Below are 21,912 nucleotides of genomic sequence, written 5' to 3' on the forward strand. Positions count from 1 at the left end.
CACAGAATTATACATACAGATAGTCAAACACATAAGCACAACTTAGTCATATAGAAAAATCAATTAGAACATGGCAAGCCTAGCAGCTATGGTAAAGGTATGGCCTTAATTTTCTCTGATTTCCCATAAATGTTATAGAATAGGTCCTGATACCACTGTTCTTATATAATAATTGATTCAGCTGTATTTTCATTGTGTCATCAAATCTTAAATTAACTTGGTGACTTTCAGCAGCAGAGTATTGGGGAAGGATAGAGAGTTTTGCTCTAATCGTGTTGAGAAACTTCAGTCCTTGCCAAGAAATCTATTTCCCATTCTAGTAATACAAGACCTATTTAAGCAAACAAAAATGAATGGAATTTGCCAGCCATGAAAGGTAAACTTTATTAAGGAAAGGTTATTTCCTTCAGGCAAAATCCAGGCAAAAGTTTTCTTGAAGACTAGGGCTCTACAGTAGCTCAGGGACACTGTGATTAACACTGGCACTTGTGGGAGCATTCAGTGTGCTTTGAAAGAAGGGGAATTTGAAGTCAAAAAGAGGAAGCTTCTTTTGACCACAGGGTGCTTGCTTTAAGCAGCACACACATATTTGTGATAGGAAAGGGTAGATTTTTCTGTGTTTTGGGCATTCTGCTTATGGTGGAGGACAGGCACTGAGGACAGAGGAAGGAATGAACATTTCTGTTGTCAAGATCCATATTGGAGTATTTTGCTGCCTCTGAGACGGGAAGCCTGGATAAAGAAGTAAGGTACTGCTTATTTGTAATACTTTAGAATTGAATGGGTTTGCTTCTTTATTTATCTGGTAATAATCTGAGCAGTTTCAGAGGTAAGCGTTTGTCATGCTCCTATAAACAAGTAGGAGCATACGTTTGTAAAAATGTATTTGTTATTAGTAAAGTGACTCCACAGCTGATCTCTATTGCATTTGAGTCACAGCTGCTAATTGTAGCAGCTCCACACACATCCCTTATTCCCTGGAGCAAGCTGATCAATCTATACCAGAAAGATCCAGAGCCCATTCTGTAGTATCATCGACACAATTCTTTCCTGAATTACTGGAGCAGGACATTTATAATCAGAAACTGGGCAAAAGGACCTGCAGGGCATTTTCTTATTATCATGTTATAAAGATGGTTGTCTTAATTGACACCAGTAAATAGGAGAATCAGGTCCTTTCTTCCAACTGTTGTAATGGTTGTGGTTGAAGGGAGGGACCGAAAACTATGAGGCAAAACCTTTTCCTTAGCTTTGTAAATCAACGTGCCATGAGAAGTACTGTGAGAAACCCAGTATGTGTCCCCAGAGTGATTTTTGCACTGAATTGAGAGCAGGAGGCTTATTTAACCGCACTTCTGAATATCACGTCTTCATTTGATAATTGAGATTAATTTATTGCGAGAAAAAGAAGCTCCTGCTCAGTGATCCTCCTGTTTAAGAAGCATTATGACGTTTGTGTCACATGCCCGCCTGATTTTGAAAGACACTTACTGAAAAAAAGGTTATAATACCTGAGGACTGAAAATAAAAGATATTGTATAGCTGCTAATCCTTATTAGGAGTGTTTGGGTATAAGTTAGGAATCAACTACAGATTCATCCTTTTGTGTATAGTACATATCTTGCCATCAGAGGTGCCCTAGATACTGCCATTTGAGGTTATGCCTGTACTGCATTGTGTAGCCATGCTGCCATTTCCAGGCAAAGTGTCCTGTGCAGAAGTGGGAGGCTCAGAAGAAGGACAACCTGGGAGTGGGCATTTGGATTCCCTCTTCTGTACAATGACTCTTGAGGAAACTCCAGCAACTTACAGGTCTGTTAATGAACTGACGTAGAATCACAGAATCGTTGAATAGTTAGGGTTGGAAAGGATCTTGAGATCATCCAGTTCCATCACCTCTCTGGAGCAGGGGTGCACTCTTCTATTTTGCTGCAAAGTCAAACAGGGTAGAGTGTCCTGGTGAGAACTGAATCTGGCAATTGCTACTCCCCTACTGACAAGTTTGTTTGACTAACCTTGAGGCAAGTGTGAGCACTGGGAAAGGAGAACAGACATCATCTGATGTGGTTACCTGTGATGCAGAAGCAGTTTAACCAACTTGCCGATTCTGTGGCCAAGGGTAGCTTAGAGTGTTGAACAAATATGTCGATCTACCCCGTCCTTTAGGTGGAACTCAGAATCAACACCACAGCTAATCCCAACAAATGTCTCATTCTGGCTGATAACTTTCTTCCCCTCCAAATGTCCCTGCAGTTTCACTTGTGTGGAGTACATGTTCGTGTCCTGGGCTTTGCTGCCGTGGCACTATGCATCGTTAGGCAGTCGCTGTGCTCTCTTTCAGAGATACCTGCCCTTCAGTTGTGGATGAAGAATTCTGCTAGCAGAGGCAGTGCAATGCTCCATGATCTTTCAACCAAAGGTATTATTTAAGTAATTGGTATTATTTAATTGTTATTAGAAGAACAGTTCTGGATGTTAGAGCAAAGTGATACCAGAATCACAGAGAAAATCATAGTTCTTACGAAGACCTTAGATATAATAAAAGGATGCTATTGAAACAGGCAACAGTGAGAAGGACATAAGTGAGAAGGAATACAAAAGGCAAAAATTAGGGAGACAGAAGGGTTTTTTAATATAACAACATAATTAAACAACAACCCCAGAATTTTTAAATGTAGCTTAGAGTAAAAGATTGTTCTAAAAGACTGAGCAATAGAGAAGTTTAGCAATTGATTAAACCAGTTCTGCTTTCTAGCTGGAGAAACACGTAGGAAACACAAATAGCCTGGCAATGATATGCTTTTAAAATGTGTCCATTGTTGGATAGTTATGTGATTTTACAGCTTAGTGTTCGGGTGGAGGGCATCTGAGAATTCTCTGACCTTGCCATGTTAAGGGAATTTCCTTGAGTTGTGATTCCCTTTGATAAAGCTTGTTCAAATCAGCCTGCGTTTACAACATGGTAGAAGGGTGGTGAATGCATCTTCTGGATTTCTCTAGGCTAGCTTTCGGGTCAGCAGTGGAAAGTCTTAGTGACACATGTCCTGTCTCCAGGAGATTCATGGAGCTACTCAGTGTTGAACAGGGTAGGAATTCTAGAAAAATTCCCTACACTAGAGGAGTCAAAAGAGTCAGTTTCTACTTCAGTATCTGGTTTTATTTTGAGCTCATCATGAAACGTGGGGGAGGAGAGTCTTCCCATAGAAGATGTAAGATGTAAGAAGAGGTACCTGATGTAAGAAAAAGAACTAATGCCATGTAAGAGCATGTAAGAAAGGAATGTTTTGAAAGGTACTGAAGGAATTTAGGAGTCGAAGAGCACGGATTTGAAAGTGTCTTTCAAAAAATAGTTACTACATCCAAAAATGAAAACAGGAAAAAAGAGAGCAAATGAACACCCAGGCAAGCACGCCAGACACAAAGCCCTTGTTTACTCCAAGGCCTTCATGCTTCACTATGTGCATTGGGTTTTCATATGCTGGATTGGGAGGAACAAGAGACAGAAAGCACAAGCCAATCTCAATAGAAGTCGCACAGGGCTTTCTGGCACTTGCCCTAAAAAGAACAGGGAATGAAGTTGTCTGTTTTTCATGAATATCAATCTTAGAGTTCCTCAGTGGAGGAATCCCCCTATGCTCTGCCAAGTGGGAACTACTTCTTGACTTTTCTGAGGCTGATTTGGGCCAAACCAAAGCAGTCACAAATAGGGTCAGTAAAGTGCATATACTCATATGGTTTCTTCTCATTATAGTGATTGTACTGCAGATAGTGACTAGAAGATTGAGTGTGACTGCTGACTGCATACTGGCAGAATTTCAACTAATACCCTTCTCCATTTTTCATCTCTGACATCCACACATGACTTGTAATTGTGAGTCATCGGGACATCTCCAGGAACGAGGAGGCTGACAAAGCCTCAAAAGGCAAGAAAGACATGCCACAGAGTGCTAGCCTTATTTAGCAAGGGGAAATGACTACCTCCCAATGGACTCATGTAATTCAGGATGACAGAGATAATTTGTAAGCCCCAGGTCTTCAAACCACTCCTATCTCATCAGTTATCACTAGCACTGTGAGAAAGTGCTGCTTCCACAGCTGGATGTACCCAGAAAAACTGCACATGCACATATACATGCACATACACATGCTCTGAACTGGAGCAGAGTGCTCATGCACTGGGCCATGGCCACTCTGAGGGCAGTTTGGTCCGCACCTCTTGACAGCAGCAGGCCATACCCTGAAGCAAGGTCTCTCTTTTTCCTCTTACCTTTAGCAGTCCCCTTTGACTGCTAAACAGCCCTGGAATACAACCAGTCTTTCAATGGCCTGCAGATATAAAAAAGAGAATTGAGCATGGAATGTGTATTGAATATGCCAACACAGAAACTGTGTAATTCACCTTCTTCCCCTCAGTCCTCTGGACACTTGCACAAAGAATGTGCATTTGCTGGTTAAAGGCGTCTTGTAAAAAAAGGGGAAAGAGAAGCTACTTGACATACTGGAGTTGTAGTGGCCCGATTCGTGATTCAGCAGCTCTCACATAAGAGTTCAAGTAAGGCAAGCGGCTTGTCACACTTAGTGACCTCTCTCTGAAGGGAACATGGGTGTACACCCCTCTGCGGACTCACAGGATCCTTCTTCATGCAGCATGCCTTCTCCTTGAAAACAACAGCCAGGAAACCACGTACATTGAGGCTTCTGTCCTCACCGCTCCAAATCCAACCCATAAAGCGAGGCAAGCAGTGTTATCTGGTATTTTTCCCTGGGTTTTATTTCTCTCTAACTCTTCCTTTCAGTTCCAGTTTTGGTCTTTGCTGCTGTGAGACAGTAATTGCAAGATATGCCTAGTTATAGCAGTACTTTCCCTGCTTAGTTTCCAGTTGGTAAATTGTTTTAATTTCTCTTCTAACACACATGCACTGGAGAAAATAAATAGGGCTATCCTTTTTTTTTTTACTTGACTGGAAGCAAAACTTCTTATTCACTGGAGGAAAAGCTGACTGCTGAGCAGGGGTTTCTGTAGTTGTCAGTGGTTTGGCACAGGCTGTTTTATTTAGGCAATCACTTATGTGGTTTAATTCAGTGGGGCCCAGCTGAGCAGGAAAACCTCTTGACAAAAGTTCAGCATGTGAACTTTACCACAGGCAGCTTGAGCTGAAAGACAATGACCTCCTACAACAATGGATTCTGCACAGGCCCTCCCTCCTCTTTTGCTGATAGACAGATCACTAAGAAAACTATCAGTGTCCCCCAAGATATTTGGGCTTCTTTCTCACCTTTCCTAAGAAAAGGCAGGATGAATCTGGTCTGGAAAAAATATTCACAGTTCTGTACATTACAGTACACAAAACCCATGGCAGCCAACTGGGGAACACTATTAAACAGAAGAGACTCAGGCTCCCAGGGAACTGGGGTAAAAACCCCAGTAAACCAGCCATCCTGGGTTCAGTGTAACAGTTATTTTTCTCCTCCCCAGTAGCTGGTGCAGTGCTGTGTTTTTGACTTTAGCCTGAGAACAACACTGATAACACACTGATATTTTTAGTGGTTGCTAAGTAATGCTTACTCTGCTCAAGGACTTTTCAGTCTCTCATGCTCTGCCAGTGAGGAGGGGCACAAGAAGCTGGGAGGAAGCAGAGATGGGACACCTGATCCAAATTAGCCACAGGGGTATTCCATAGCACAGCACATCATGCCCAGTATAGAAACTGGGGGAAGTTACCTGGAAGGCCCAGATCACTGCTTGTGTAGGGCTGGGTATCGGTCGGCAGGTGATGAGCAGTTGTATTGTGCATCACTTGTGTTTACTGTTTTCTTTTCCTTTTCCACTTTTAGTTTTATATTCTCTCCCCTTGTTATTTCACTTATCACTATTATTATTGGTGGTACCAGTAGCAGTTTTGTGTTATACCTTAGTTAGTGGACTGTTCTTATCTCAACCCATGGGGTTTACATTCTTTCCATTCTCCTCTCCCTCCCTTGTCCAATCCCTCCAGAGGGAGTGAGGGAAGAAGGTGGGGAGTGAGCAAGTGGCTGCATGGTTCTGAGTTACCGGCGAGTCTTAAACCATGACAGTGCTTTTTGGTACCCAGTATGGGGCATGAAGGGTTGAGATAAGAACAGATCTGACCAGAGTGTGTCTGATCGTATTTGTGATAAGCGTTCGTTGTTTTGGATTAATAGTCACTCATCACAATGTTGTTTCATTTGCTCTCAGAGCTGTTGCGCTTGGTCTCAGAGTTTTAGCATGTTGTACCTTACTTACAGCCAGTATTTGCTGTTTTAGTGTTTATCACCTGGGGGGCCTGGGCTAAAGCTCTTGTTTCACTGTACTTCATGGTAATGACTTGTAATGCAATAGAATCATTGATCTGGGCTGGCATGCATTGTCAACATGATCACCACCTCTATACTTTGGGAGTCATATAATGGGAATTGTTAACAGTTACACCTCTTTTTTTTCCCCTTTGGAAGGCCAGCCTATGGAGGATACATCCTGCCCCCTTTTGACAAAAAGCAATCAGGAAGCTGTACTACTAGTGAGGACAGAATACAGCAATGTCACTGGTTTTAAACAGTGTGAGAGCTAAAGAATTTTTACATCTGCTCCAGCAAAAGAGGATTCTTTGAAGCTGTTTAAAGGAGGAAAGTGAAGGACCTTAGCAGTGGTGGTGTGGAGGCTTCTCCCAGATATGGGAAAGACACAGGAAGAGCACAAATGTGCTGCTAAAATGCAAACCAGCCACCACAGGCCAGTCAGATCCAGGTGCCATTGCCACCCCCGTGCGTGGGAACGGCTTATGGCTGTTTCCCAGGATTATAGGCCCTTTATACCGCATAGAATCATTTTGTTTATGGGCTGCAGGGTTTTTTTTTCTTTTTATTTTAAAAAGATCCAGTTTTTCTTAACCACAAATTAGATGCTGTTTAGACTCAACTCTTTAAACCATACAGGATTTCTCTCAGTTATATTTTACTCTTGTGAAGGATAGGTTCCTGTCAACAATACTGAAGGTTAAACACTTCAGCACTTCCAGTAGCTGGCATCATCACACTGTCTCACCTCCTCCTTCTATGTTACCCACTGCTCCCACTTTACTTTCAATTCCCCCTTCTTCCCCACACTGACAGAACAAGCATGTTCCCCGTTCCTCTTTCCTCTGCACGAGGCCTTTTGGGTATTCATCCTTCCCTTTGCACCTCGGGAGCTCTCTGTTCCTCCCATGGTGTACCCTGTCTGCAGCAGTCCTGCACTACATCACCTCCTCTGTAAACCAGAGCTCTGTCATGGCATGTTTCTTGTAGCTAAAGCCTATGAAGCACACAGAAGTCTTTGCACCAGTACATGGGTAAAGGTGAGATTAACTTTCTCAATAGCCTCTCTCTTGCTAAAACTTCTTCCTGTTTTACCACTTCTTTGGGAGTACTGGAGAAGGTACTGGAATGTTTTCATATTTCGTATTTCCTCGTATCTCTTCATCAGCGACTGCAGCCATAGGACAAAGGGTGATGGGTTCAAACTTAAACAGGGGAGGTTCAGGTTAGATATAAGGAAGAAGTTCTTTACTGTGAGGGTGGTGAGACCCCGGAACAGGTTGCCCAGAGAAGTGGTAAATGCTCCATCCCTGGCAGTGTTCAAGGTCAGATTGGACGGAGCCTTGGGTGACATGGTCTAGTGTGAGGTGTCCAAGCCCATGGTAGAGGGTTGGAACTGGATGATCTTAAGATCCTTCTCAACCCAAACCATTCTGTGATTTTATGATTCTGTTTCTGTGATTTCATATTTCTTTCATTCTTCCTTCTTACAGCATCATGGAGGTCTTCATATTCTTCCTTTATGCTATGATACTTCTCCCAGGTAAAAGGCACATTTTTAATTGTAAAAACCGTTTTGATTGTGTCCTGCTATGTGATACTTTCTCGTCCACTAAAAAGCTCATTCCTTAGCAGTATTTAATGATTTCCATTGCACAACCAAGGTCGTATAGCCTATGTAATGTGTATTTAAATTGTGTGCAGGGACTCTATAAAATACATAGCAAGTACTTTCTCTCTTCAACTTTATATCTTTACATTACACTTGCTTTACATTGCTTTTTAAAGTTTTGATTTAAATCTGTCTTTCAAATCTGTGCATATCACCCCAGTACATTGTAAAGGAAAGCAGTATTAAACTGAAACCCCACAGTTTGATGTGGGACTACTGGAGTTTTGGACAGCTGCAGAGATCATTTTGAAGAGCAGTCAAAATTTTGCACCAGGAGAAAGGCTATAAATCTTGTCCTCCTTTTGAACACAGCAGAGGTGTTTGTATCTTTGGGACAGAGAACTACATTTCCCATTCCAAGAAAAGATAGTCTTCCTGGCCCATCACCACCCATAACAGTGGATACATGCACTGAGGAAAGTAAGGGAAAAATCATCCCTTATGTACTACAGTTCATCCTTTCCTTGCATGAAGGCGTAACTGTGTTTATTGACTATTTCTATTCACAAGATCAGCAACAAAACAATTAAATCTGACATTTAATTTGTCATCAAACTCTAGATTAATTACAGAAAAGTTAAATCTGACATTTAATGTGTCATTAAACTTTAGATTAATTCTTCATGAGACTGAAAGTGTTCACCTGTTTCTGACCTACTGGTCATATATTCCCTAGACACCAGCATTTACCACACAGTGTGCACTTCACATTGTCTTCAAAACTGCAATGCCATGTTCTTTTATTAGGAGAACAAACTCAACTTTTTAAAAAGAAATTGTGCATCGATCTCCTTTATGGCAACATTTCTTTATCCTAGGGATGCTATACTCAGGGTGCAAGAATGGTTTGGACCTTTTGCCTGCAGATAAGTATAGACGCTTGCAGCCTGTGTGTGGTAGGCCTTCCTTGGAGAGTAAAATATAGAAAGGAAAACAAGAAACAGTTTTATGACCTGAGCTCCACAAGACTAAGTGAGTCAGTTTGAAGAACTACATGTCTTGTCATACCTAGTGGGAGCATTTGTGTCTAAATGCTGGCAGTTTACTGCTGCTGTCATGAAGTCTTGCCTGTGTGAGTGCAAATACTTGGTGTTCTTCTGTAGCTGATGGAAATCTTCTTTGTCGAAGGTACCGCTGGCACCGTGCATCAGGTGAAGTCATTTCTCAATCACACTGCATACCTATCCTGCTATTTTCCAAACTCTCAAAAAAGTGACATAAAGGATTTAATAGTTTTTTGGCAAAAAGGCCTTGAAGTGGTGCATGAAGTATACTATGGCCAAGAAAAGCACGATAATATTAGTCCTGAATATAAAAATCGCACCAAGATGGATATGGACAAATGGACCTTGCAGCTGTTAAATGCAGGAATTGTGGATGAGGGACTGTATAAGTGTATCATACAGCAGAGAGTTAAAGGAATTCCAAGTGTCATACATCAGTCTGAGTGCTTACTGCACATCACTGGTAAGTAAGCTCTTCTAATTGTCATCTGATCTAGGGATTGGTGGGGGTTTTCTGGGGATGGGGCCTCTGTCACTTTGTTCAGTCCAGAAATATCTGGTATTGTCCCCAACTCACTGAAGATCTACCTGCACTGGAGCTGGATTTCTAAATCATAGAATCATAGAATAGTTTGGTTTGAAAGGACCTCAAGATCATCTAGTTACAAGCCCCTTGCCAGGGGTAGGGATGCCTCACACTAGACCATGTCAACCAAGATTGTCCAACATGGCCTTGAACACTGCCAGGGATGGAGCATTTACCACTTCTTGGGTAGCCTGTGCCAGTGCCTCACCATCCTCACAGTAAAGAGCTTCTTCCTTATATCCAACATGAACTTCCCCTGTTTAAGTTTGAAATCCTCACTCTAAATGAAATGTACTCAGGTGAAAGTAATCAGAAATAGAAAATGAGGTAATAATTTGCTCAATATTTCATATTCCTGAATCCCACCCTTTCATAGTTGTAGTGAAAACCATTCTGCCTTCTTCCTCTTGCCTCCTGGAAGTTTTATGGCTTTTAGGACTCCAGAAAATACCGTTCTTCATTTGCATCTGATGCACTACCTTCTATTAAAAGTAGCAGTAGTTATCATCGTTGGTGGTAAATTACAGTTGGAACATAAGATTTCTGTGAACACACAGCTATTTTATGATCATATAAATCACAGAGAAAATAAGAAAAGAGCAATTCACATGGAGGAGTAGAAATTCATATGTTCAGTTAGAGGAAGACTGAAAATACTCTGAGGAAGAAATGCATGCATTGATGAGATTAAACCTGATTTCTTGCGTGTTATCAGATGAAAAGGCAGCAGATCTTTTAACAGGAGAATGGAAGTGAGAAAGCAATCTTTTCCCAATACCTTCTAATAGTTTTAGTAATTCCTAAGATATTTTCCTACAGTTTTTCTATTTTAAACTGTTCTGTTAGTAACCTTAGTCCATACACCTGTGTTCTCTCTTCCACTGTGATAGTGCATTAATAACAACGGCTTCTAACTTCCACTGGTGTTTTCAGGCCTCAGGATACTGTTTCAAAACAGAACAGGCCATGTGTAACTGCAGCCAAAACCAGAGTGTCAGGATGTCTGAGCCTATTTAGCTTTGTGCTACCAGCAAGAGTTCTCTCAATCCACAGCAGGAAACCTAGATTGTTAATTTTGATCCACCCAGAATCTACTTGACAAGTATTTTCAGCAAAGTTTTATAACTCAGAATCTCACAATGCGTACTCAGGATCAAGGCTTCCAATTTGAGAGAATCTGAGCATCAACTGCTCAGTTAATTCAAGCAGTTAGTTGTAGCTTAACCAGCATCTGAGCAACATGTTATGAAAGTCTCACAATTAGGAACTGAAACTCTCCTAGACCCTTCAAGGAAGACTGTTTTAAACTGTGTGGTACTGTTTTCCTTCCAAATGACTCTGTTCAATAAGCTCCCAAAGGAAGAAGCAGCATAAATTCATATTTAAAAAAATAGAAGGAAAATACAGATGTTGAAATGTACTTGTGCTTACCTACTGTTTCTTAAGTAAAGTCTCGTATCATACATGGAAGGCTTTTTGTAGTGTGGGGTGTCACACTTAAAATGGATGTTAGAAAGACTGAGTGCTGTACAAGAATGATGGGACAGTTATGCAAAGCTATCTTGATCACTTGGTTACCTAGCCCCTTCAGAAATACAGAAGTACCTTCTGATACGGTTTACATGTGTTATTTATATGTATTATATTAAGCAAATATATAGATAGATATATGTATAACAAGTATTGCTACAGCCAGGATGATTTATATAAGAACATGAACACATATCCTTCTCCAGAAGGTGTGGTGGGCTTCACAATGGAAAGCTTCGGCACTTGAAAAAAACAAGGTAGGGACCATGGTGACAAGCAACTTAACTGGAAATTCTGCTGCTATAGCATGTCTCTAGTGCTTCTTTTGGATGGATCAATAAGGGAAGTAGGTGAGACTAGGGAAGCTTTTTCAAACTACATGCTAGGAGTAAAACTGATGTCAAAAGAGACACATAAAATCCATATCCTCATTTTAAAGGGGATGGTAGAAAACTTACAAGCATAAAAAAAGCCCTACTAGAGTTGTCTGAAGGCTGGAAAATTACAGTCCAACTGTAGACATTAAAAGATCAATCTGATTACACAGAAATCTGAGAGGAGACTGGTTTTCAGAGTGTGGGAACCTGAAATGCACATAAAACACTGGATATTGAAGAAAAAGCTAATTTGCTTAGTGAAGATATAAAAACAATCAGCAGCTGGAAGTAAGTGAAAAGTAAGGGAAATTGTCACTTTAGAAAATAGAACAAAACCAGGTAAGTTGATTAAGCCATTGAGAAGAATATTAAGGGCTTGATGGATCTGTTGTCTCTTGAGGTATTTAAATCTAAGCCCATAGTGGTTTTGGAAGATATGTTATCTTTAAATACAAAAGACTTCCTGAAACAGGCTTCTCTGTTAACAGTCCAAAACTCACAAATAAATAGCCCGTACCCTGCATGCAACCAACAGCACTTTACAGTAAATTGAGGTTCCCAGAAGCCATAAACCAGGAGTGCTTTGATCAGGGTATATTCCTCTGCTTCTACTTGTTTACTGTCAATAGGATTGAAACCCTTAAATTGCTGGGATGATTTGGCAAATTTCATAGACATGGAATACATTCCTTCTCTCCCTATAAAATGCCAAAGAGAGAATAAATACTGTAGACCAGAAGCTGGAGTGAGCAGTCAGCTAAGCAAGTCAGATCTTGAGGAGAAAGAGGAAGTCTGAGCTTTCCTGAGGGACAATTTAACTAAATAAAGAAGGTGGGAATTTTTCCATTTTGAATTCACAACCATGGATTCTCTTGGAATTTAAGCGAGTAAGCTAAATCCTGCTCCATGTGTGCTGGGATAGAACAAATAAAGTAACATTATATTTCTTCATCCATCCATACTAACAATTCACTAGGGCAAGGATTGGGGCCTGTATCCAACACATTTGAGCAAGTGTGCAAAAGAGTTAGGCTCTCTTAGGCTCATATTTTTCTAAGAATCCTTTTCCCCTTCTCCAGTATTTCTCCGTATTGCCTTTAGTCCTATTGCCACTAACGTAATGAAGTATTCTCAATGAGTCTTGAGTCTGTTTCTTGGGTTCTGGTTTTGTGGTTGATTGATTTTAACTTGCTGTATGCCAATGTGCAGTCAGTATTATGTCTACATTCTCTCCTTCTTTTCCTTTATAGTCTGCTATTTCCACTATGACCTTTTAACGAAAGGAATCCTGGTTTGGGAATATTTGGTAGATTATTTAATAAAGAGTACTTCCATTTAGCATTCATATTCATAAACCCATTGTTTGGCAGATCAGACTTATGGCCTTGAAACATTCTGAGGACAAGGAGAAGCAAGTTCAGACATACACCATAACAAACCCTTCTTGGGACTCCAATTGTTTTCCTAAGAAAATTGCTTAGACTTGCTTCTGCCTGAAAATCTTAAGTAATTGGAAGGAACTGTCATGAGATGCAGTATGTCTGACTCATGATGCTCTCTCTTTGGTCTATTTCAGCCAACTATAGTCAACCTGAGATAGCATGGCTGCACAAAGGGGAACTAAAGCCCAATGAATATTTGAAGCTTTGCTGTTCTTCCAGTGGAGGTTATCCAGAGCCCAAGCAAATGACTTGGTTAATTTCACATGAAAACAGAACACGCAGGCTTATGAATCACATGGATATCTCACAGGATGCTGTAACCAAGCTGTACAATGTTACTACCAAGCTGAATACCACAGTTCCTACAAACACCCTCACTAATATCAGCTGCTTGCTTCACCTTGGAGAGGAGCTGGGGAGCCTTGTCTCAGTGCCACTAGGCATAGGTGAGTGCCCATTTGCCCTTTCCACTTTCTGCATGGGTCGGAGAAGGGCACATTGTAGTAGAGCTAATGACAGCAGCATAGTCAAGGCAGAGTATAAACACTAAGTAGCAGTAGGGGTTGGTTACAAGGGTTCTCTATCCAGTTTACCAACAGCCACAGCCACCAAATTCCCTCTTCTTTCCATATGGGAAGTCTTATTACAGAAAGAATTGGGCACAGAGAAGGAAGGTTACTGCTACACAATCCAGAACACAGTCCTGTTTGTCACCTCCGTAGATGCTGCTGTAATGAGCAACAAAGCAAGTTGGATGTCTGGATTAGGTGGCAACCAGTTTCCAGAGGTGACAGCTGTTGAGAGAGGTTGCCACTTCACAGGATTAGAGAACTGCTGAGAGTGGAAGAGGCATCTGGAGATTATCCAGGTCAAGCACTCTGCCCAAAGCAGGGTCAATAGGTAGTGCAGGGCCTTTTTCAGTTGAGTTTAAAATATCTCCCAGGATAACTTCTCTCAGCAAACTGTTCCAGCGTTTGATCACCCTGACAGTAAAAATGGTTTTTTTTTCTTTTTCCCTGATGTTTAAGTACTTGAACTGAATCACTCCTTAGAGAGAGATAGAATGCTAAACAGAAATGTCTCTTGGACCAGATTTGGCTCAAAATCTGCCAAAGAGACTGTGTTGAGTTTTAGTGTAAAGGCCATGAAATTTTGCCTAGTCTTAGAAGCATTCCTGGTGGTTTTCATAACATTTGGCAGGACAAAATATGTGTTCCAAAATTGCTATCTAAGGACTTCTTTTCTCTAAGATTGTCTCTTCTTTTTTCACACACTGCTTGCAAGAGGAAGCTGTGGACCTGAATTCCAATAAGGCTTTTCTGCTGGATCATCTCAGGGTTCCGCATGGCTGATCCTTTCTTTAAAATAAAGCTGTATTTTATTTATCTCCTAGGAAAGGAAAACATCCTTTGACATATTTTTGTTTGTAAACTACAGCACAAACACATCAAAATGAAGACAATTCCCACTTTGGTCATAAGTTCATTTGGCTTGCACATGTTTCCTTTAGACAGCATTGAAGATGGAGAGCCGTGCTTCAACTGACAGGAACAGGGAGCCAAGAGGGAATGGCAGAATTGCAGGAAAGCCTGCTAGTAGTAGTATATGCATGTAGCCTGCTAGGTAGTATATGCATGCACCTTACTACTGCAGATGTAGTAGATAAAAGAAGTTGATAAAAGAAGCTTGCCACTTGTTCTGCAAAAGTTCCAGGGTGCTGTTTTCTTCATAGAAATCTAGCTACAGGGTTAAGCCTTCAGTGCTCGATGTGACAAGCTGCCCCTGATGGCCTGACATTCTAGCATTTTTAAATAACATTAAAATACAATACAGAAGTCTTCTGAGGTTTGCACAGTCTACATGTTGCTCTACATGAGCGTTAACATGGCTATATTAGCTAATATACCTATTAACTCTATTAACTCTATTAGCTATAGTGCTGCATCCTCCTCTTCCCTATTGAATTCTTCTCTCCTCTCTGGCCCTATAAAAGTAGTCATGTGATAAGCAGTGATGGTGGCTAAGAAACCAGGAACTCCACATAAAAAAAACTCTGTTTGGCAATAACTGAAGCTCTATCTGTTGCTAACCTTAGCAAAAAAAATCTCAAAAGCACAATAACCAGAAATAGAAGGAAAATCCCTTGATTCTTTGCTACTTTCACATCCCTTATGGTATTTCATTAAGCTTTGACCATCATTTACACAAATACCCAGTAGTAACATATCCCAGGTTCTTCAAACTTGCACAGTAGCACAGAGTAGCATTAGCACAGTAGCTGCCTTGTAGGCTCTTGTATTAATTAAGTTGCTGATCTCTCACATGTTACCCAAATATCATAAAGAGTACTCTGCCTTACTGTTGTTGAAGTGGCCACTAAGACCTGAGAGTTTCACTAGTTATTGGAAATGGAAATAAAACATTGGAGAATGATTCATTTGCAATATTAAAACACCATAAAAGCAAAGGATGCTGAGGGCCTTTCCCTAAATTTCTAATTCACATAACTTTGGGATAGAGTGTTTCAGATAATTGTCATCAAATTAAATCTTTGTTGTGTGTATCTCCTCTGTTTTCTTATTCAGAGATAATTCAAGGGGAAGAAATAGAGCAAGTGAAGATACATTTCTTTGGCCCACTTGTAGCTGTGATTGTACTGATCACAATTCTTCTAGGTTTTGTGATCTTGAGGAGCAGAAATATCTCATCCAGCAATCAGAGTAAGTTCTTACCTCTCATTCAGCTCTACTGTCCCTCAGGTCATAGACTTTGCTCTTTGTAATTATCCCTTCACCTACATTCAAGATGCTGACAGAAAGTTAGATTTCATGCTGGACTTAAGCGAAACATTCTTGGACAATTCAGTTCCTGCAACAACTTAGTCCATCCAATAGCAAGTCAAAACATCTATCTCCTCTTTTGTCCTGGGATCCACTTCTCTCTCCCCTTTGTGCTCGGTGAGACTGCCAGGTACCAGCTTACCACTTTTTTTCTGCAGTTTCATCCTTTTCTTTTTCCTGGGGTTTGGGTTGTTGGTTTGTTTTTTTTTTTTTTTGGTTGGTGGATTTGGCTTATAAAATCATTGAGCTGTAGAAACCTTTCTTGTCCATCACCATTTATAAGAAAGGTGGTGCTGGGGGAGAGATGAGATGACATTTCTGTCAAGTGCAAGTATCTCTGTCAAGGCAGAGCTGAAGGGTCAAGGCATTGCTCCGCCACAGGCAGCCCAGCTCTGGGCCGGAATAATCATCTTAGACTAGGAACGGAATTTGAACTTTGCATTGCATTTTTCTATTTTGTTCCAAGACTGGGTCTCAACAGTCCAGGGTTTGTCCTGCACTTAAAGGATCTTCTTGCTGATGTTAGAGTCTATCCTTTCTTATAGGAAGAGGGAAATGCATTCCTCACAGTCCTTACACAGCCAAGTCCTGAGCGCTAGCTCATTCTGTCTCCAAATCCTAAGATAACTAAGACATTTACTATGAACTCTCTTTCCGCTCCAATTTCTCACGTTTCTGTAAATGACATATTCATCTATTTTAGGAGTCAGTCTAGCAGTCTAGAAGCTATCCAGCTTGAAACTGCAGCCATCAGCCAGACTGCTGACTGGAAACCATCTCTGCACATAGCAAGGCCTGAGGTCCTGTATTCTTACGTGGTGTCCCAGAAAAAGAATCTTCCACAGATATCCTACAGAACGACATGCAACATTTTTGCCTGATGGTTGAAATACACTGTCCAGTGTTCTCTGCTTCTATTTTTGTTCCAGAATGGTAGTAAATATGATGCTCTGCCTGTCTGCATGACTACCTTTTTGCTGTATCTTCCATTACATACCGTGACATTGTAAAACCCTGAGAGTCAATGAAGAAAGCAGAGCTGTGTGGGTTTCAGAAGATTCAGAAATAGAAAGTGTTAGGCCACAATCTGTGAATCACAACCATCACTGGAAACATGATCAGAGGCAGGTTATTAATTATGAGCCATAAATGCTTTGGGGATAGCCAGTGTGACTTTGTACCAGTAACTTTCTTGTAAAGCTCCACCACAGAAAGAGGAAATTCAAGGCAATTCCCCACCCTCTGAGGTAAGTTGCACAATTCCTATGAGACATTTGAAACTAGAAATCACCTGAAGGAAAGACTTGCTTTAAACATAATTGCTGGTTATCTTTTTTTTTGTGCCTTCCGAGCTTAATAAGCCCAGACAGTTAGTTCCTGGACTTCCAGGAATTCTGAATGGATCCTGTACTAGTTCAGGTGGATGCAGGGATAGAAAATGAAAGCATGAGGTATCATTCATATGTGTATAAATCTACATATACAAAATCAAGCTAATCATATAATGAAAAGATATAAGTAGGTCGTCTTCCGATTTGTTTGACTGTTCTCCCTTTCCGAAGCTTGATTCAGCCCCTGAGGATAGAGCAATCCATACATTGTAGTATGCGCAGCTATTGGAAGTAGTTTTACCTTTCAGAAAAGATTCTCCATTTCACGCAGAATGTTCCAGTTCTTCAGTCTTGAACAATCTCTGCACTTTACATTCTTCGGCAGCATTGATATCTTCCAAGAGGAACAATGCAGCAGAACTGAGATAGAATTCTGCTGAGGTCTTCATTATGTTTGTATGGCCTGATATTTTCAGTAAGAGCAGGGATGTTACCATCACATTGCAGGACAAGTTTCAATGTGTTGAAATTTTCAGTCTGGGGACTTAGAATCTCCACAGTTTCTGCTGGGTACAAATTCTCTTTTCTGTCAAATTATGTGAGTCGCTAGATTCCACCGAAATTTTTACTCCGCTTTCAAGTGTGTGAGAGAATTTGCATGTCCTTTTGAGTCAGCTAAACCATTTGGGAGTCAGTTTATCAAGCTATTACACTAACATTCCAAATATTGACATTCAGATTAGTATCATTCAAATTTTATTGAAAGTTAAAGTTTTTATTTTTATGTAAAAGTTTATATTTGTTAGTAAACTTATTTAATGACTTAATAAAATACATGTCTTTTTCTGTGTTGGTGTTTTATTCTCCTTCTATTAAAGCATGAAGGAAATACCCACATTTGCTGTTGTCAGGGAGGAAAAACTCCCAGGATTATTTCTTGGAAGCAAATGAATAAAAAAAGGAATTGCTGCAATGAGCAGGAATGGCACAACTGAAGGTTTCATTCATGGAGCTGGATATATGTCCATGATATACCCGTGTATTCATACCTCCTTGATTTATTGACCTATTCACCTCAAAGATGAGATACAAAATTACAGTCTGAAAATGGGGCCTTTTGATTCTATGCTGCAGATTGTCAAATACATCTCCAGTGGGTCACACAATCTTTAACTTCATTAACATCTGGTTCCTTAAATAAAGCATGTGTTGAACTATTAGGTATACTAACTCAGGGAGATGCTCACTAGATTTGTGTTGTCTCCCCTGCCTTTTTTAACACATGCTGTAATTCAGTTGATTTTTTTCAACATTTTCCCTTCCCAACTAAGTCATCCACCTCAAATCCTCACTAACACTGAGGTTCAAAACAATAGCTAAACCCTACGTTGCTCCTACCCAAAAAAGCTTTTTGGGTCTTTTGTCTTCCGTATGCCTAGGTTAGTAAATACACACATACACTCTCAAGCTCACAGTCTTGGAACTCCCTTACCAGTCCCTAAATTCTGATGTGCTGGTCAGCTTTCTGCAGTAAGGGAAAAAGCCCTTCACCATGTTTTCCCATAGGAGAAAACCAATCAGCAGCTTCTCCACAATGGAGAAGGTATCTGGAAATCTATGCTAGAACTCAAGAGTCCTACTCTAGAAAATTCACTTAGCAGAAAAAAGAATTCTGAGAGCTTGGAATTCAACAGGTTTTGCAACATGCCATAGTACCTCTGAAGGGGCTTTTCACCCCAATACACTGTCCACTATCACTATCAGCAGTTGTAACTAGTGACAAAAAGCCACACACATGGTGGGTTCATTTTTAGTTTTGACAGCTCCCTTCCATCCTTAATTTATTCCCCATCAGTGAAGTTGTTTGTTTTCTCCCTTGCCATCCTTCTGCTTTAGGCTACTAACCTCCTTCTTTTACGTGCTCAATTTCTCTGCCTCCTCTTTCCTTGCTCTTAAAATCAACTGTATTCCCCACCTGCAGCTAAAGGCAGTTCAGGGGGAAAGAAGCAGAAGGGCTTCAGGGAAATCGTAGTTTGTGTCTCTGTTCAAATGCATTAATCCTCTGCACTAGCAGGTGTAACGAGCACAGTAGCAAGGCAAAAGAAAAACATAGCCACTTAGCTCGCATTTCTGTCCTCCATATGAATTCATTCAGGTTTCCAGGTTATCTCCTCACCCACTTTGTAGTCTTTTCTTTGACAGCATGCTTTCAGACATTTAGTGACTCCATAAACATGGCAAGCAAAGGAATGAGTGTACGCTCACTACATACCACAGCATGGAACAGCTTCACTTAAAAAACACCATTCCTTTATTTCTAGGCAGAACGTCGTGAATTCCAGAAAATGTTAACAAAGAAATGGAAATGGTGTGTTAAACCAGTAAACAATGCCCTAAGGCATACCTGTCATCAGACTTGCGATAAATTGCTTTAGGTTCATTGAAAACCCACCGCTGAATCACAGAATAGTTGATGTTGGAATGGACCTGTGGAGATTATCCAGTTCAATCCCCCTGCTCAGGCCTGGAGCAAGTTGCACAGGTTCATGACCAGACAGCTTCTGAGCATCTCTGAGGAGGGAGACTCCATGACCTGTCAGGGCACCCTGCTGCAGGGCTCGGTCACCCTTTTCAATAAAAAAGGGTGACCAAACCTCTGTTCCTTGTGTTCAGAGGGCAGCTTCTGGGTTTCAGTTTGTGCCCATCTACTCCGGTAATGTCAGTGGACACAAACAGCACCTTTTTCACACTCTCCCTTTAGGCATGTATACACACTGAGATCTTTTTGGGGCTTCTCCAGGCTAAACAGTCCCAGTTTCCTCAGGCTTTCCTCAGATGAAAAAGACTCCAGTCCCTTAATCACCTCTGTGGCCCTTCGCTGCACTCTCTCCAGTATGTCGATTACTCTCTCGTACTGGAGAGCCCCGAACTAGACACAGGACTCCAGGTGGGGCCTCACTAGTGCTGAGCAGAGGGGAGGGACCATCTTCCTCAGCCTCCTGGCAAGGCTTTCCCTGATGCAGCCCAGACACTGTTGGCTGTCTTTGCCACGAGGGCGCACTACTGCCCTACCTTCAACTTGTCCACTGGGCCATCCATGTCCTTTTCTGTAATGCTGCTTTCCGGACGGTTTGCCCCAGCCTGTACTGGTGCATGGGATTATTCCTCCAAAGGTTCAGGACTTTGAATTTCCCTTTGTTGAGGTTCCTCTCTTCCCTCTTGAGATCCCTCTGGATGGCAGCACAGCCCTCTGTTGTGCTGCTCCTCCCGTTTTTTATGATATTTAAACTTGCTGAGGGTACACTCGCTCCCGTCACCCAGGTCATTACTGAAAAGGAAAACCTGTTAGTTTTACTGTGGATTTCTTAATGTCAGCCTACTGCAACAAGTAATGTTTTCCTACAGCTAACTAATGAAGGGACGGGGAGATCTTGCATTTCCAGAACAGTCCACAGTCAGTTCTGAGGGGATTGTCATGTAACAGGCCATCTAATGGAAAATGTCCCTTAGTGGACTTTTTGCTCTTCAGATTAATTATTTGCTACTGGGGGTTACATTTGACCACAGAAATTGGCAATTTTATTAAAGAAATCTAGCTCTTGCGTATATTACCTCTTAGGTTTTGGTTTCACATTCTACTTCTGCCTCTTTTCCAAACTCAGATGGAAAAAAGGAAAAGGAAAAAAAAGATATGAAGTACTTACCCACACTGGAATGCTGGGCTGCCATAATTCATACTTGGGCTCACTCTGTTCCCCCATCTTCTGCACTAGAACGGCCATAACGCTGGGGCAGGCAAGGGTCTAAAGCGTATTTTCTGATCTCAGGATGAGCTACCAGAAGGTTCTCGAGACAAAAGATACAGTTAGGAAGGAAAGCTGGGGGAGCTGATGTGGGCTGAGAAAACGTAAGGGAAAGAGTGACACACCAGGCTAGCGGCCACAGGAAGTGCACATGCATCAAGTGCAGTCTAGGCATGAGCCCCTGCATCACAGACCCCAGGAAATAAAACATTCTAGCAGCTCTCTGCCTGTTGCCTACTCTGCTGATAGCAGCAAGGGCAGCTTCTGCACACAAGTCCTGAAACCTGGAATATTCCCACAGCCCTTGACTTGCCATACCTCCTAACATAGTTGTGAGTTGTATGGCAAGTGTAAGTAGATTAGAATTTGATGGCAGATCAGATTTTCCTACACTTGGTATGTGTTTGATGTCAAGACCTGCACACCTTTTGTCCACTGCTTTTTTTAATACAGTTCTTAAAACAAAAAATCAAGAGAATCATAAAAATGATGCCTAGCCACCCCTTCCTCATAAGCAGCGCTTATTATTTCAGAAGAACATAGACCTAGGAAAAGAATGGAAAGATGAGGTGAAACTAGCTCAAATTGCAGTTACATACATCCATGCACAGCTGATGAACCGTGTACATTGCCCACCCTGTACGGAAGAAGAGAAGTTCAATAAAAAGCATAACTAGTTTGTTTCAGAATAATTTTCTAAAGCTTTTCTCAGCCTAGTTCTATTCCTGTTATCAAGAGAAACTGCTCCCTTTTCAGAGTGTTCAAAACTGAGAAGCTTTCTTCTACTTCAACAACTTTCTTTTACACCCTTTTTCATCTTCACCCTCTCTCTCATACATGTATTACAGAATCCACAATCTGAGAGGCTTTTCTCAAGGTACACCATGAAAACAGCCTTTCAGTTTGCCAGAATTACAGTCTGTTCCACAGCTGAGAGGACTAATGCAGTCCTTGCAGGTATGGAAAAGGGACTATGACACAGAAGCAGAGATCTTACTTCTTTACCTTGCAC

At 41.2% G+C, this 21,912-nt stretch overlaps 1 protein-coding gene across 7 annotated transcripts; it reads left to right on the forward strand.

The window, feature by feature from the left end:
• The first annotated feature begins 361 nt into the window (after positions 1-361).
• Positions 362-17,945, forward strand: LOC136013003 (T-lymphocyte activation antigen CD86-like). 7 transcript variants are annotated; one of them, XM_065676188.1, is made up of 9 exons: positions 362-749; positions 1,701-1,812; positions 2,342-2,419; positions 4,648-4,735; positions 7,809-7,858; positions 9,116-9,454; positions 13,061-13,372; positions 15,512-15,646; positions 16,470-17,945. In XM_065676188.1, exons 3-9 carry the CDS (start codon positions 2,365-2,367, stop codon positions 16,487-16,489), a joined length of 999 nt encoding a protein of 332 aa, XP_065532260.1. In that variant the 5' UTR covers positions 362-749; positions 1,701-1,812; positions 2,342-2,364; the 3' UTR covers positions 16,490-17,945. The 7 variants fall into 7 exon arrangements, with proteins under 7 accessions (XP_065532260.1, XP_065532259.1, XP_065532262.1 ...); XM_065676187.1 differs by lacking the exon at positions 1,701-1,812; XM_065676190.1 differs by lacking the exon at positions 1,701-1,812 and having other exon boundaries at positions 362-744; positions 3,752-4,735.
• Positions 17,946-21,912: the final 3,967 nt, after the last annotated feature.

Source organism: Lathamus discolor, chromosome 4 (genome assembly GCF_037157495.1).
Source record: "Lathamus discolor isolate bLatDis1 chromosome 4, bLatDis1.hap1, whole genome shotgun sequence".
Taxonomy (NCBI): domain Eukaryota; kingdom Metazoa; phylum Chordata; class Aves; order Psittaciformes; family Psittacidae; genus Lathamus; species Lathamus discolor.